The sequence below is a fragment of the Manihot esculenta genome, chromosome 3, assembly GCF_001659605.2.
Source record: "Manihot esculenta cultivar AM560-2 chromosome 3, M.esculenta_v8, whole genome shotgun sequence".
NCBI lineage: Eukaryota > Viridiplantae > Streptophyta > Magnoliopsida > Malpighiales > Euphorbiaceae > Manihot > Manihot esculenta.
In genome coordinates this window covers 12,478,876-12,494,817 of record NC_035163.2, presented here as the reverse complement: position 1 = coordinate 12,494,817, position 15,942 = coordinate 12,478,876, and the positions used below count along the sequence as shown (strand labels likewise).

Genomic DNA, 15,942 nt, shown 5'->3' with positions numbered 1-15,942 from the left:
TGAGTTTTTGCATGAAAAGTCTTTGGAGGAAAACCCAGGTTCGGCCGCCGAAAGTCAAGTTCGGCCGCCGAATGTGCATGCGTTTTGGAGGCACGTTAGGCCCCCGAAAGCATGAGTGAGGGCAGTCCAGGTTCGGCCGCCGAAAGTCAAGTTCGGCCGCCGAACATTTCATGGATGCGGAGGCACATTCGGCCCCCGAACGTAGCCTGGCCAGCCGCCTATAAAAGGGGCACTTAGCCGAAATGGGCGAGCTTTCTCCCATTTTCGGCCACAGCAAGCTTCCGACCTTCCCTTTGCAAATCTAGTGTTTTTCCTCCAAATCCCCACCATTTTTCTTGAGTTTTAAGCTTGCATTGAAGGTTTTGAACTGTTGAAACAAGTTTTGGAGCTTTGGGAACTCAGGAGCTCATTTTCGTGGATCTCCAAGTTTAGGTCGTCTTCCTCTCGATTTTCAAGAGGTAAGAGCCGATCTTAAGCTCCTCATGTGTTTTAAGTAAGTTTTAAGTGATTTTATGGGGTAGAATGGCATGTATAGGGTTGTATGATTTTTTAAGCAAATGTTAGGTTTTATGTGATTCTTGAACAATGTGGCATGTTTGAGTATGCTTGAAGTGTTGTAGTTGGGGCAATTGTTTGTTTGAGGCCCCTAGGAACTTGTATGCATGATTTAACTGAGGTATATGCATGATTGGTGAGTTTGGAGGCGAAAATGCACAAAGGAGCCAAGTTTCTGCCCTTTGGCAGAAACCAGGTTCGGCAGCCGAAGGCACTTTCGGCCGCCGAACATGGCTGGTGAGGCAGGCCTTTCGGCTGCCGAAGTTGCCCCCGAAAAGAGACTTTCGTCTCTGTCTGGGACTTTCGACCGCCGAAGGTGCCGCCGAACATGCATGAGTTTCGCCTCTGTCTGGGAGTTTCGGCCGCCGAAGGTGCCGCCGAACCTGCCTGACTTTCGGCTCTGGAGGGACTTTCGGCCGCCGAAGCTGCCGCCGAAAGTGCCCTGTCTAGCCATTTCTTGCATGTTTTTATGAAGTTGTTTCTTGATGTTCTTAGGGGGTTTTTGGGGAGTTTATTAGAGTTATGTTTATGTATGATTGGTCCCTCATTGGAGTCCACCTGTGTAGGTTCGGACCCGAGGAACCGAGGACCTCAGCAGTGAGATAGCTGCTTCAGAGTCTGTAGAGCTTCAGCCAGAGGTGAGTGGAATAACTATTATGCTTTTAAATAAATAAATCAGTTTAGCATGATTCACGCATCATAAATGCCATGAGATAATAGGGTGTTGCATTAGACTCACGAATATGTGCATTGCATATTATGTTTGATGATGTGGATGGATGTTGAATGATCCATTAGTCCCCCTATGCTATGATGATGATGATACGATACGGAAGACCAGTGAGGCCCATTCTACGCCCCTGGCACTATGTGAGAGAAAGACCAGTGAGACCCATTCTACGCCCCTGGCACAGTTGGACCATGTTATGTTATGTTATGTAAGAGAAAGACCAGTGAGGCCCATTCTACGCCCCTGGCACAGTTGGACCATGTTATGTTATGTTATGTAAGAGAAAGACCAATGAGGCCCATTCTACGCCCCTGGCACAGTTGGTCCATGTAGGGGACTATTGGTGACAAATCCATCCTTGATGTGATTAGCTGTGATGTGATGCATTTCATGTTATCATATGTTTTAAATGTTTTACTATTCTGCTCACTGGGCTTTATAGCTCACCCCTCTCCCCTAACCCCAGATGTGCAGGTACAGGGTAGACCAGGAGGTTAGCCAGAGTTTTGAAGCATGTTTTTTTGTAATAGTTAGATTGTGGACATGACAATTGTATTATGATGAAATGTAAAAGTGTTTTAAGTTATGTTATGTAAATTTGAATATTGAGGATAGAGTTGTGCTTGACCAATACAGATTGTTAATCCCACTTGTATGTACATGGTCTTTATGATATGAGATATGAGGTTATGTTTCAGCCAAGCTTATGTATGATGAGATACCCCATTGGAGCATTTTGATGAGGGCTCCAGTGGAGGTTTATGTTATGTTTATGTTTATGTACAGGTTGAGCTTGGTTGTTATATGAGAATGTTTACAGGTTTATGAGTATTGTTGATCATGTATGGGATTAAACAGGATTACAGGTTATGTCAGGCTTGCTACGGTTCCCGGCGGCCTTATGCCGATCTGGATCCTAGCGCCGGTAGCGGTCCGATTTCCGGGTCGTTACAGTCTGGGTCTTCTCTTTTTCATGCTGCTCTGCGTTTCCTATGTGTTTGATTATTGCTACGTATCCCTACTTATTAGTGACAGTTTATGTCTTCCTTTTAGCAAATGTTATGTAACATCAGGTATATTAGTTAAGTTTTATAGTTTGTTAATATCTTTTAAAATGAGAATAGTTGATGATTTTATTTGCCATTATCCTTTTCTTAAACTAAATATATATATAAGTTGAGGTGTTTTTGCATACCATGTAATATATTAAAAATATTAATTGTAATAGAATAAAGAAATTAAATAAATCATTTGAATATTAATTAAATTAAGTCATTGAAATATATTACATAATAAAATTAACATATAATATTTATTATAGTATTATTAGTAATTGGTATATTATAAATTATCCATTAATATGTAATAATAAAAAGGTAAATTACACATAATAATAATCATGTATTAATAATATATTTATCATCAAGATAGTATATAAGTTTTATAATTACCCGATTCCATGGGAGGATATGTTGTGGGAGAGAAAAGAGAAAAAAAAATTAAAATGCCGATATTTACTTCTAAATTATAGAATAAAAGAAAATTTGTAAAATTCATTTATCAATATAAATTTACAATATGATTTTACAACACCCGTTCAAAATAAAATGTAAACTTTTATTAATAAGTAGGAATTTGTGACAAGAATTAAATGCATAGAAAACGTAGATCAGTACAAGAAAGTCAAGACTCAAATACTTTAACACCTAGTCTTTACTAGAAAATTTGTTCTTTTGTCAATAAAGTAAGTCTTGATACGAAATTACTGTTATCGAGTAAGGCCTAACATATTTGTATTTTATTACACTTTCTCTACTCGTTTAGCTACTGACTTGAGTATCGAAATAGTTATTGTGTACACCCACCACCACTCCACGTTATATCTCTTACAGGTTCAGACCAATCGCAATTCAGACCTATTTCAGCCACGTCAACTAATTATAAAACAAATTCAAAATTTACCAATTTCAATTATATCTTAAAGTTTTTTTAACTAATAAACATCAAATCAATTTTTTTATTTGATTTGATTTTTTTAAAATTTTGAATAACATATTTTAAAGAGTCGATAATTTATTTTTTAATAATTTTTATCGATAAATATAATTTTTCGTATAATTATAAATTATAAGTATTGTGAAAATATTATCACTCGTAAATTAACAAAATTAATTATACCTATTATGTTCATGGAATTAAAAGTCAACACTCTTAATTAATTAAAAACAGCTAAATTCAATCTAGTCTATTTACAATTTATATCTTATCTAAAATTTAGCCAATTTAAATTTATAAAACTGATTATTAAATTTTAGCCTAATTAATTTTTAAGATTTATTTATTGTATATAATTTTACTTATATATATATCTATGTTTTTGCTCACTTGTTATCTTATAAAAAATTTGCTACATGAAATCATTATTCTATTCTAAAATTTCTTCAGTCAAATGGATCTGTCCTCAGATAAATTTGATAGTTATAAATAATAAGGTGAAAATAATATTTTTTTAATTATAAAAACATAAATTATAAAAACATAAATTATAAAATAAATCAATTGGAATTTAAATTAGAGAAATCATTTTTGTGATTAATTCTTTAATTGTGTAGAGTTTAAACAGTATGGAGTTTTTCTACTTGTTTTGGTGCAATCTTTCGCATCATTTTAAACACGAAGAGTGGTTAATTCTTTCTGACGAGGGTCTGAATATAATATTGATGCTACTTAAAAAGATTAATTTTTCTAGTAGTTATTAGTATAATAATTCGAAATTATAACAATATTCTAATAAATAGAATAGCTGAACGTGTTTAAAATCACTATTTTCTAATAGCAAAAGCTCATATTGTAATTGAGATTTTTTTTTATTAATATTAGGTCGAGAGCTCACAGTTGTTATTCGTATCCTTGGTTTATAGATCATATTTGCATTGTTAACTAATACGGTTGATTTGTCATCTTCTAATACTATAGCTACTATAACAACTTTTTCAACTTTACAGTAGTTAATTCTTTCTCATGAGACTCTGATACAGTAGCTTATCATTTTTTGATTCAGTAGTTAACTCTTTTTCATGAGACTTTGATATATAATATTAATACTACTTAAAAAAATTAAATTTTTATCGGCCGTTGATATGATAGTTTAAATTTGTATGATAGTTCAAATTTATAAAATGTTCTAATAAACAGGATAACTAAATGTGTTTAATATTATTTTTCTCTAATAGCAAAAACTCGTATTGTAATTGAGATTTTTTTATTAGTATTGATTCGAGACTCACAGTTATTATTTATACCTTTAATTCATAGATCATATTTACAGTGTTAACTAATATGATTGGTTTATCATCGTTTGATATTATACCTATTATAATAATTTTTTTAGACTTTACACTTTTAGTTAAATGACTTTTCTCTTAAATTTATATATCAAAAAAATATCGCTATTAATAGAAATATTTTGTCACTAAATTATTTTATAGCTAGCCTCTCAATACTAATTTCAATTGCGTAAATCTTATTGCATTTATAGTGAAATGCATAATTATATACGTTAAAAAAAATTGTGTCAATATTTTTATAAAATAGAAAAAAAACTTTCTGACATTTTGAAAACAAACTCTAGCATGATATGCTTTAGCAGTAAAATAGATATACTCGATAGATTCAGATTTACATCTACCTTGGGGCCCTTGAATAAAATTAAATAAAAAGTATTATTTTATTTTGAGATATTTGATGCAGTCTTATCTCACCGACGTTAAGGTCGAAATTTATAGGAATAGGGATAGGAATAGCAATAGGAAAAGAGTAGGCTGGATTTTATTATTTCATCTCCTGTCGCGCTACAATGACACGATTTACAAAATGATCAACACGAATTGGGGGATAAGTTCTCCATGTATATATAATTTTATTATATTTTATATACCAAAAATTAATGCATAATATATATTTTGCATTTTTAACTTAATAAAAAAAGATTACGGTATTTTAAATTTTAAAAATATTATGTGACATGCTTAATTTATTTAAATATAAAATTAAAATAATTTTATAATTTTGATTAGCAGGTAGTGTGAATATCTTTTTAAAGAGAAAAAATTTTTAATAAAAGAAAAATATAATGTGAGTTTTAATTTTAAAATTTATATATTATTTATTGACTGTAAATAGTAAAATTAGATAATAATTTGAGTTTTTCATAACTATTTTGTAACAAAAAGGTAAAATTACTATTTTTTAAGATTAAGTCTAATGAAAAAGACTCGACTACTTTTGCTTTATTTTAATTTTAATCCTTGTATTTCAATTAGCAAAGTTGGAGGAATTTCGTTTTTCTTTTCAATCAAAGCTTAATTTCATTTACCCTTCATTTGATATAATTTATTTTATTTAAATAAATTATTATACTTAATTTAAAAATATATATTTTATAAGTAAAAAAAAAATTGAATTTTTCATTACAAAACAAAAAAAATTGTAAACTAATTGAATTAAAAATTTATGATTACATATGAGAATTCAATATTTGTTAAGATTCAATTTTAGTTTTCATCACAAGTTAATTTTGCTAGTTGTTTAATTAGACCAGTAATGCCTCAGTACCATATTTCATTAAATTAAATTATGCAAACCTCTTACTTAGAGTATTAGAGTGTCAGTATGGGTAAACCCTATTAGGTTTTTTTTTTTTTTTTTTTTTTACGATAATTTATTTTATAAAATCACCCAAATAGTTGTTTCATCCCTCTAACCATCTTTCTATATTATTAGATCATTAGGACATATCATATTATTTAGTTGTTATTTATAATAATAAAAAATTATTTTATATTATTATTATATGTATAAAGGTTATATAATATATTCACATAAATTTAATTTAATAATATATATATTTAAATAAATCTGATAAATTTCAAATTTTAATTCTTTAATTTCATATTCACATTTAGAAAAAAACAAACGTTACATAATAATAGTAATTATTATGAAACCTATATAGAATAATGCATCCACAACCCACAATTTCTCACGAGCCTCTTTATTATTTGGCAATTTTGGCATCGGTGGAGACATTACGGACACACTCCTTTTTCCCCACTTCTCTTGGAAGGACACATTCTCTCTTCCTAAAAACGACAATAATTCTGAACCTCCTGAATTTAAATAGAGTAAGGTCTACATACACATTGCCATATTACTAGCAAAAAAGCATTATATGTTTTAGTTTTTTCTTTTTATTAAGCATTCCAAGCATCTCTCTGTCTCTCTTACAAGCTCTATACGCTTAGTGTTTCACCAATACTTCGTACTCTCTCATACAGACAATTACAAGTTCCAAGAAACACAAGACCAAGTAGACATGGTCAGAGAGAATAGGTACAAGTACAACACATCATCAATTGGTGGTGGAAATGGAGAAGCAGAAGCAGGTGGTGGTAGTGGTGGTGATGGTGGCGGCGGTGGTGATCAGTTGATGATGAGTAGTAATACCATTAAGCCTGCATGGCTAGAAGGATTAATGGCGGAGACTTTCTTTGGTGGTTGTGGGGTCCATGAGAATCGTAGGAAGAATGAGAAGAACATCTTTTGCTTGCTTTGTTGCCTTAGTATTTGTCCTCACTGCCTCTTTTCTCATCGTTCTCATCCTCTTCTTCAGGTATACAATCCACTTACCTATGCAAATAAGCTTCAAATTCAACAAGTTTGATATTTTCTTTCACCCTTTTCTCGACTTTTCTCAAGGTTGTTTCTTCTCTCCGATGTCTTTTTCAGCTTCTCATCTATAATTCTTTAATGGGTATTTTTATTTTCTGTGAATTCTACAACCAAATATATCTCTTCTTTTTCTTTTCCCCTTCAATTTCTGTTCGTTGGTGGCTTCTTTTCTAGACTTCACTTTGCTTAAACAATCAATTGAACCCATATGATTCATGTACAGTTTTGAACAGTACAAGTCCTTTTCTTTCAGCTGTAATTATTTGGGGTTTCTGTTCATACTGTCTTTTATTGCTTCTCTTATAATTCCTTGGTAGGTCTTTGATAATTATTCCAAGTAATACACAATCTTTACTTCTCTTCTCTGGGGACTTTATGGAATTTTCTTTCTTTCTTTTCTTTCCTCCTTTTTGTGTAACAGTGAATTTTCTGCAGTTCCTTCGTTTTGATTAATAATTGCTTTCAAGAGCACACCACAAATGGTTTTTCTTTTCTTAAATATAATTGTGACAATGATTTTTTTTCCTTAAAATTTCCTGATTTGCACTAATTCATACATATTTCAGCTTATTGTTCCTCTCATTATGCTTCTGCTTTTATATGATCTTAATCCAACTCATCTATAAACTCTATGGAGAAAATCTCTGAAGCCCTTCTGCTGAAAATTTTGAATGGGAAATTATAACACTTCTGTTGAGTTCCTTCCACCCAATTCTTGTTTCTCTATGAAATTCTATGCCCTAGGTTATCATAATTTCCTTTTTGTTGCTTCTTCTACTTTTTTTTTTTTTTTTGCTGGTGAGCTTCTTCCCATTAGAGATTTGGTTCAAGATTCTCTTATGCATCTCTTTTATATGAAATTTTCTATTTGTCATTTTTTTAAAAAAATATATATATATGATTCTCTATAAGCGGATTATCATGTCTCCCCTATTCCCATCTTTTAGAATTGGATTGTTCCCCATATATGGTAGATTTCTTTCTGTCCATTACTCCTGCAAAGGTTCCTCACTTGTTGCTTTCAATGAAAGCGAAAGTTTGACCATATTTTTCTTTATTATTCATTATTTTTGAAAAAGAAAAAGAGAAGAAAACACATTTCAGTTTCATAATTTATCCTCTGCCCAGTTCATTTATTTTTTCCCCTATCTTGAGAGGTTGGTTGCCTACTTTTTCACCTAAATTTCAACCTAGTGGGGTGAAAATTTAACTCCACTTTGATGAAGTAATTGCAGGCATCTACCCCACACATGCTGCAATTCACATGTACATTTGGAAAAATTATAATGCGCAGCCCTTGTATATACCATAGTTAAATATTAATCATTAATATAGTGGGACCTACATGAACCAACCATAATGAATATACAACGGTTGCATGTAATTTAACTGGTTTTGTGCTTCATTAATTCCTGTTAATCTTTAAATTTCCTTGTTAAGAATCTTTGGATGAACCTAATTAAGGTTTCTTATCTCATGTGACAGGTGAGAAGATATGTTTATCATGATGTTGTAAGACTGGGAGATCTTGAGAAGCTTATTGATTGTTCTTATATTCAGGTACTTGCAGCTAATAATGGTGGTGAAGAAGATAATTATGCAACTCACTGGAATTGTTAATTATGATTTATCTGATCTTTTCTATTGCATAAGCTGATGATGATGATATGTGGTTTTTGTTTGTCTGGCAGCCCTACACTATAAACAGTGCTAAAGTGATATTCTTGAATCAGAGACCACAGTCAAGGTCTTGTAAGGGCTCTGCCAATGTATGCTTCAGTTGTGACAGGATTCTCCAAGAGCCATTCAACTTCTGTTCTCTCTCCTGCAAGGTCCATTTCAATTCCTTTGAATGGTTGTTTTGATGGGTTTTGGACCTTGACTTGTAAATGTCATTTTTGCAATTCTAGGAATTTTTTTTTTCTATATAAGCATCTTCTTTTGTCTTTTGCATTGTCAAATAAAATTTTTAGTTGAATGTGATGTTAACAGCTCTGTGTCTCTCTCTTTCTAATTCTATTCCTACCCTTGAGCTACGGCTAAAGAGTACTTACAAGTTTTGAGCCATGCTTGGAACCCTCCCAAAAAAAAGGGAGAATTGTTCTCAAATCCCTGTATTTTCACAAATTCACTAGTTTTTTCCAATTTCAAAATCACTCAGATTAAAATGTTTTTAGTTTTATAAATTCAAATTGCTTGACCATTCTATCAAAAAATATGTTAGTCTTGATCAAAAAGATTAAATAGTATGATATTTAAAGTCTCAGAAATAAATAATATGTATAGTTAAAATTATAAAGATTAAATAGCGTATGAATTCAAGATAACCAATGATTTCCTTGACAGAAGAACTAAAGAATTTGATTTTATAAAATATATGGATATTTTAATTGAGTAATTTTAAAATAAGGATGAACCAGTGAATTTTTTAAAAGTTCAGGGACCTAATAGTGATTCTCCAAAGAAAAGAAAAAAAAAATTATTATCTTGCTAATATTAAGCTTTCAAACTCAGCATATTTCCTTTGATGTTAATTTTTGAATCTGAAAAAACAGGTTGATCACTTGGTGGAACAAGAAGAGGACCTCTCTGCCATTTTATACAGAATTGATGAATCGGAGTTTGAATTTTCAGAACTAGAAGGACTGAGAATGGACAGCTCTGAGACAATTGATGAAGATAGTCACATTGTAGAGGAGCAAGTGCAATTCAGAGGCTCATCATGCTCCAATGACATCATCACCAATTCTGGAATTTTGAAGGAATCCGAGGTCCCACAAAGGAAGAAGAAAGGAGGAAGTGGTTTCCTTCCAGGTTTTGTGCTTTCATTGAGCAGCAGAAGAAAGAGTGCTCCTCATAGGGCTCCTCTCTCTTGATTAACGTTCAGAATATTCACATCAGAAACAAAATCTGATATATAAATATATATTAAAAGTTTAATTTGTTTCTGTATTATGATCCTAATTTTCATTTCCATTACTGATCTTAGTGGTTGTTTAGAGAGACTTTCTTGAAAGATAGGCTCTTGAGCCCACTAGTTTTGAATGATTGTAATGGAATTTGCACGTATATATGTTATTTGCATAATTATTTTATTCTAATTAAGAAAAAAAAATTGCTTATGCATATTTTCTTTTTTTAATAAAAGAATTTGTAAAATTATAAATTGAATTAAAACAAGATTATATGATAATTGATTTAAATCAATTTGAGCTGGGTTTAATCCATCATCCGTGAACCAGTCTCTCTAATTCAGCATTTTCACCACTAAATATATATTTCTCAAAAATATAACATAGCACACCATGCTGATTCATTTTCACCAACAACATTCTCCTACATCTTTTTCTTAAAAAAAATTATTTGTGAAGCTTTTTTTCTAATCCGATTTTAAAAAGTCACAAATAACACTATTGTCTTATCTGAAAAACTTCAATCTACCCAATCACAAAAATTACAATAATTGTTTATCTGTAATAAAAAAAAAAACCATCACAAAAAATAATTAATTACTTAGACTCTGTTAATTTATATTTATTTAGACTATGTTAATTTATAGAAAATAACTTGTATTTAGAAAATATTTTTTATGAAAAATATTTTTTAATGAGATAATTCTTCAACTTATTCCACCTAATATGTATAAAAAAATCTTGGTCTCTTATTTTCTGCAATTAAGAGAATTTTAGAGACGGAAGATTTTAGTCATAGGCAGTGGATTATCCCGAAATTGTTTCGTGTGGATGGATAGAGAGACTGTATTTGGAGACTTAAATTCCATTAATCGAAAATTAAATATGTGCTACAAAAAGTGGGATTACAAATTTTCTTTAACATAGTTAATCTCTAATTTTCTTCATGTTAGTTAATGGATTAATTTTTTTAAATATAACTATTGTGTGATATTTTTGTGTTGATACTTGAACTAATTAAATAAAATTAGAGTGAGCATGAAATTATAGTAATTAAGAAAAATTTTTAAATTTCATGATTTTGTCTAAATTTATTTTTTGCTTCTATTGTCAGTGTTGAGCAAAATCATAGGATATAATTAAAGATAAAAACATGGCTTTAATAAATTTCGTAGAATCGTAAATTAATATAAAAGTAAGGTATGCCATAACAATACTGTACATGTTATATGAATTTTGAAACTCAATGCAAGGGTGCCTACAGTTTAGGTCTTTGAGTCTTACCGTTTTGATTTTTATGCCTTATAATTTTAAACTATATGCTCTACGATATAATTTTTTTTTATTTGATTAGAAGGTTTTATTAAGTTTATAGAGGTTGAGACTTGAATTAAAATGATTTATTGAAAATAAGAATTATAGAATAATTAATAAAGAGTTAATAATTTGTTTATTTGTTAAAGAATTAAATTGCATAACATGAAATTTTTCTAATGCAATGGGTCATGAATATTTATTTAAATATATAAAATATTTCATTTAATTGCATTATTATTTTTTAATTGATTGTGTTTATTTTGGAAAATGTTAAAAGAATTCATCTTGTGATTCTTTATTAAATTTCATAAAATATGTTTTTACCATATAATTTTATAAAAAATAAAAATTAAACACTACTAATCAATTTGCTTAACGCGTTAGAATTTTTCTTTTCATATATATGTTGCTGATGATAAAATGGAGTGCGAACATAGTAGCGAAAAGTTATATAATTAATTTCTGAGTAAATTTTGTTACTTTCTTTGTAGAGAAAGTTCCTAATTTGATATTGAAAGTTCCTAATTTGATATTGAAAGGAGTTTGTGGAATTAAGATTGGAGATTATAGAAGTGTTCTTAGATTATTTATAGGTTGGAATGCAATAAAACAGGGAAAAGTCTTTCTAACTTTTTCATTTAAAAATTCACCATAAAAAAATAAATAAGGGTATGTCAAAAATGTTGGTTAAACATAAAAAATTAAAAGTAAATAATATAGAATCGTGGTGAGCCGTATTCAATTCAAATTAAGAAAATCGCTCGAATTAAATTAATTCAAAAATTCAGTTCAGTTTTTTATTCATTTCGGTTCTATTCCGTTTTTAGTTTTAAAAATTTTAATTATTTTGGTCCAATTCAGTTTTAATAAGAAAAAAATTAAAAAAATCAAACCCAACCTATTAGTAATAATAGTATATTATTTTTGATAATATAAAGAGATTAGATCATATTTAATGTTGAAATATTTTAATTAAATTTTAAAATATTAAAAATAATGTGTAAAAATTAAAAAATTTATTAAAAAATTCAACCGATCAAATTGAACTGAATCTAACTAAATAAAATCAGTTCCATTTAATTTAATTTTTATTCAAAATCAATTTGATTCGATTTTTATAAATACTAAAATTTCAATTTTTAATTTATAACCAAACCGACTGAATTTTAACCCTACTATCAAATATGACATTCTCTGCTAAGTCTATTATAGACTGGATAAAATAATACGAGAATATTAAGAATATTGTATTTTGATATTTTATTAGTATTCTATTTATAAATGATTTCCGAACTGTATCTATTTTTGTATGAATGATTTTTTTTTTTTTTTTGAGATATGGTATTGTGACCCTTGAATAATAAAGTTATTGGAGTTGGCTCCAGTGAATTTTATTAGTTATGAAGCTATGATCAATAAAATTTTATAAATATTTTTTAAAAACAAATCAACTTAATATCTAATTTTTTAAGAAAATTGGTTTTAAACAAAAGAGAATATTACTATGAAATGACATGGAATACCAAATCCAAGGAAATAATTTGATTATGCATTCACAAATATTTAATATTAACATAAATATTCATATACATTTATTACTGGAAAATTATAATTTTTCAATCAACTTTTTATCAAATCTGTATTTATAATCTACTGATAAGAAAGAGAAAAAAAAAAACAAATAAAAGTACATAATATTTCTACCAAGTGAAAGTGGCAGGTCTTTTGTGCAAAACTGTACTAGCGGATGCTCAATCAAAGGGAAATAAAATGGATTTCACTGGAAAATTGATATAAAATTTAAAACATAAAGAAAAACCCTCCAACAATAACAGGAGAGTTGTCAAACATATTGAAAATGAAGCTATAAAGAAGAAAAGAACTCACTTATTTCTGTTCTTGTATTCCGCAGCAAGAACTTGCTTACTTGCATTTATCAGTGGTTGCACTGCTTTAGCCATTAAAAAGTAAAAAAATTGATTTTAGAACTATTGCCGAATTTGATTTCGACCAAATGCTATTATAGAATTCAATAAAAAGACAACGAAAAATCAACAGGAAAAAAAAAGAGAAAATGAAGAAGAATTACCATTTTCTTTCTCGATGTCCTCCCTTCGCCTCTTGCAATTACGGATCCAGTCAGCGATACTGGTGCAAGGGTCGCCGTCTGACTTCGTCTCGAGCAAATCAGGGATGATCTCGATCCTTATAACCCGATCTGAGAAGTTGTTGCCGTTGAAGGCGAATACAAAGTGTCCGAGTCCATGCTTGTTCGAGGATCAATCAAAAAGTTACCTGAATCTCTCTCTCTCCAGAAGAAAAGTGGAACCCATATATTCAAGAGAGCATCAAACGAGCTGAAGTTGTGGCGGCGAGCACAAAACAGGTTTCAGAGGGCGAAACGTTGAGACATTGCATAGGAGAACACTGGTGGGTAGACGCATGCAAATACGCTGAAATACTTGGACGGGGAGAAGAGAGAAACAGGGTACAGGCTGATGAAAGTAAGCTTGTTCGTACCATTTTCTGTTAAGCACGTACTCGCTTGCTCTGTTTTCTGTTTATTTTCTGTTTTATTGATAAAGCACGTACCCTACCCACGTGTTTCTGCATGTTTTCAATTTGTTAAGAGTCTATTGCCCACGTGTTCTGTAGCCCGAATCTTGCGCGATGTGGCTTTAAGTTTTATTTTCAGTTTGTAATGGTTGATTTGATTCAGTATAAATAAGAATAAAAAGCTGAAACAATTGGATCAGCTAATTGTAAAAAGGAAGTGGTTTACACGTTGCACAGAGAAATTTTGCACATTCTCATAAGTTTGGCTTGAGAAAGTTGCAGGAGGTCGTCAGTCCTGCTAGAGTGTTCGTAAGAGAAGTAGGAGTGCTCCCATTCGATAAAGGAGAACGACTTCTCAGAGATTTGCTGCAAAGCTGTGGGAGGTCGAAGAGCTCGGCAAGGTCTGCTGCAGAATTACAGCAGGTCGGAGAGCTCGACAAAGTCTGCTGCAGAATTACAGCAGGTTGGAGCTCGGCAAAGTCTGCTGCAGAATTACAGTAGGTCGAAGCACGGCAAGATTTGCTGCAGAGTCACTGGAGGTCGGAGCTCGGCTCCTGTGTTTACTTGCTTTTGGGAGATCAGATTAAGAGGTTACAGGAGATCAACCTCTCAGCCTACACTTGGTATCAGAGTCCGGGACCTTGTTTATGCCCAAATACATGCCTCGGCACGAATCATCATCGTTGAGTGCTGTCCATAGTGGTAATGGCAGCAATGGTGGTCAGACGGCAGAAACTGGACAGACGGTAGAAGCGGTAGTGAGAGCGCCCGTAAAAGAAGGGGGTGTCTCTCTACAGTATCCGCTCTTAACTAAGACAAATTATGCGGTTTGGGAAATCAAGATGCAAGTATATATGCAAGCTCAAGGTGTTTGGGATGTCGTTGAGTCGGAAGATCCAATTGATCCTCGTTCAGACCGGATTGCATTGGCGGCAATCTTTCAAGGGATCACCGAAGATACCCTATTACAGTTGGGGGTAAAGAAATCAGCTAAGGAGGCATGGGATGCTCTCAAGGTTATGAACCTCGGTGCAGAAAGGGTCAAAGAAGTACGAGCACAAGCTCTTAGATGGGAGCTCGAAAGCATGAGAATGGAAAATGGTGAGTCTGTCGATGATTTCACAGGAAAAATCTCAACTGTTGTCAACAAGCTCCGAGCACTTGGAGAAGTGGTTAATGAAACTTATGTAGTAAAGAAAATGTTGCGATCAGTGTCCCCTAAGTATCTTCAGATTGCCTCAACCATAGAAGAATTCGGGAATCTGTCTGTAAAGAAGATTGAAGAAGTAACCGGTTCTCTCAAAGCTCACGAGGAGAGGTTGCGGAGCTACGACTCCAGAATAGATGAACACGTGCTACTTACTAAAGGAGAGTGGAAAGCACGAGCTGAGTCCTCAAAAACTAATGAGAAGCGTCCCCAGGACATGAGTAGAGGTCGAGGACGCGGAAGTGGGCGTGGTAGAGGACGCAGCAGAGGTAGAGGAGGTGGTCGTGGCAGGGGTCGTGGCCCTCCTGGAACAGGCCGAGATCAGGATGATGAAGGACAACACCGTCAGAAGTTCGATGCAATGAATATGGCCATTGTCAATCTGATTGCAAAGCTGAAAGAAAGGAAAAAAATGAGGCACATTTAGTGGAGCAATTCGAAGAGGAGTCGACATTGTTGATGCTAGAAACCAGTGAGCTGATTCACATTGGTGAAGAGAAAGGAAAAGTGCTAATGCTGAATGAAGAACAGATGCATGACTTTGAAGGTGTAGAAACAAAAGGAACCATGTGGTACTATGATACGGGGGCAAGCAACCATATGACCGGCAATAAGAAGGCCTTAACCGAACTCGATGAAATAATCAAAGGGAATGTCAAGTTTGGTGATGGTTCCGTCGTCAAGGTAGAAGGCCGAGGCACTTTAGTGTTTCAGTGCAAGAATGGAGATCATTTTAAACTAACAAATGTGTACTACATTCCTCGATTAAGATCCAATATTATAAGCCTTGGTCAACTCGACGAATCAGGAGCAAAAGTGGTGGTGAATGGAGGAATTCTCAGAGTATATGATGCAAAGGATAGATTGATAGCCAAGGTGCAGAGATCTGAAAATCGTCTGTATACGATGAAGATGATACAAGCTAAATCGGAGTG

General features: G+C 32.1%; 2 protein-coding genes across 2 annotated transcripts; both read left to right on the top strand.

The window, feature by feature from the left end:
• Window positions 1-6,444: 6,444 nt before the first annotated feature.
• Window positions 6,445-10,116, top strand: LOC110607704 (protein RGF1 INDUCIBLE TRANSCRIPTION FACTOR 1). Its single transcript, XM_021746850.2, has 4 exons — window positions 6,445-6,956; window positions 8,501-8,575; window positions 8,707-8,847; window positions 9,571-10,116. The coding sequence occupies exons 1-4, from the start codon at window positions 6,660-6,662 to the stop codon at window positions 9,889-9,891; spliced, it is 834 nt and encodes a 277-aa protein (XP_021602542.1). The 5' UTR covers window positions 6,445-6,659; the 3' UTR covers window positions 9,892-10,116.
• A 4,343-nt stretch (window positions 10,117-14,459) lies between these two features.
• LOC110607701 lies at window positions 14,460-15,434 on the top strand. Its single transcript, XM_021746848.1, has one exon. The coding sequence runs from the start codon at window positions 14,460-14,462 to the stop codon at window positions 15,432-15,434; it is 975 nt and encodes a 324-aa protein (XP_021602540.1).
• The last annotated feature ends 508 nt before the right edge of the window (window positions 15,435-15,942 follow it).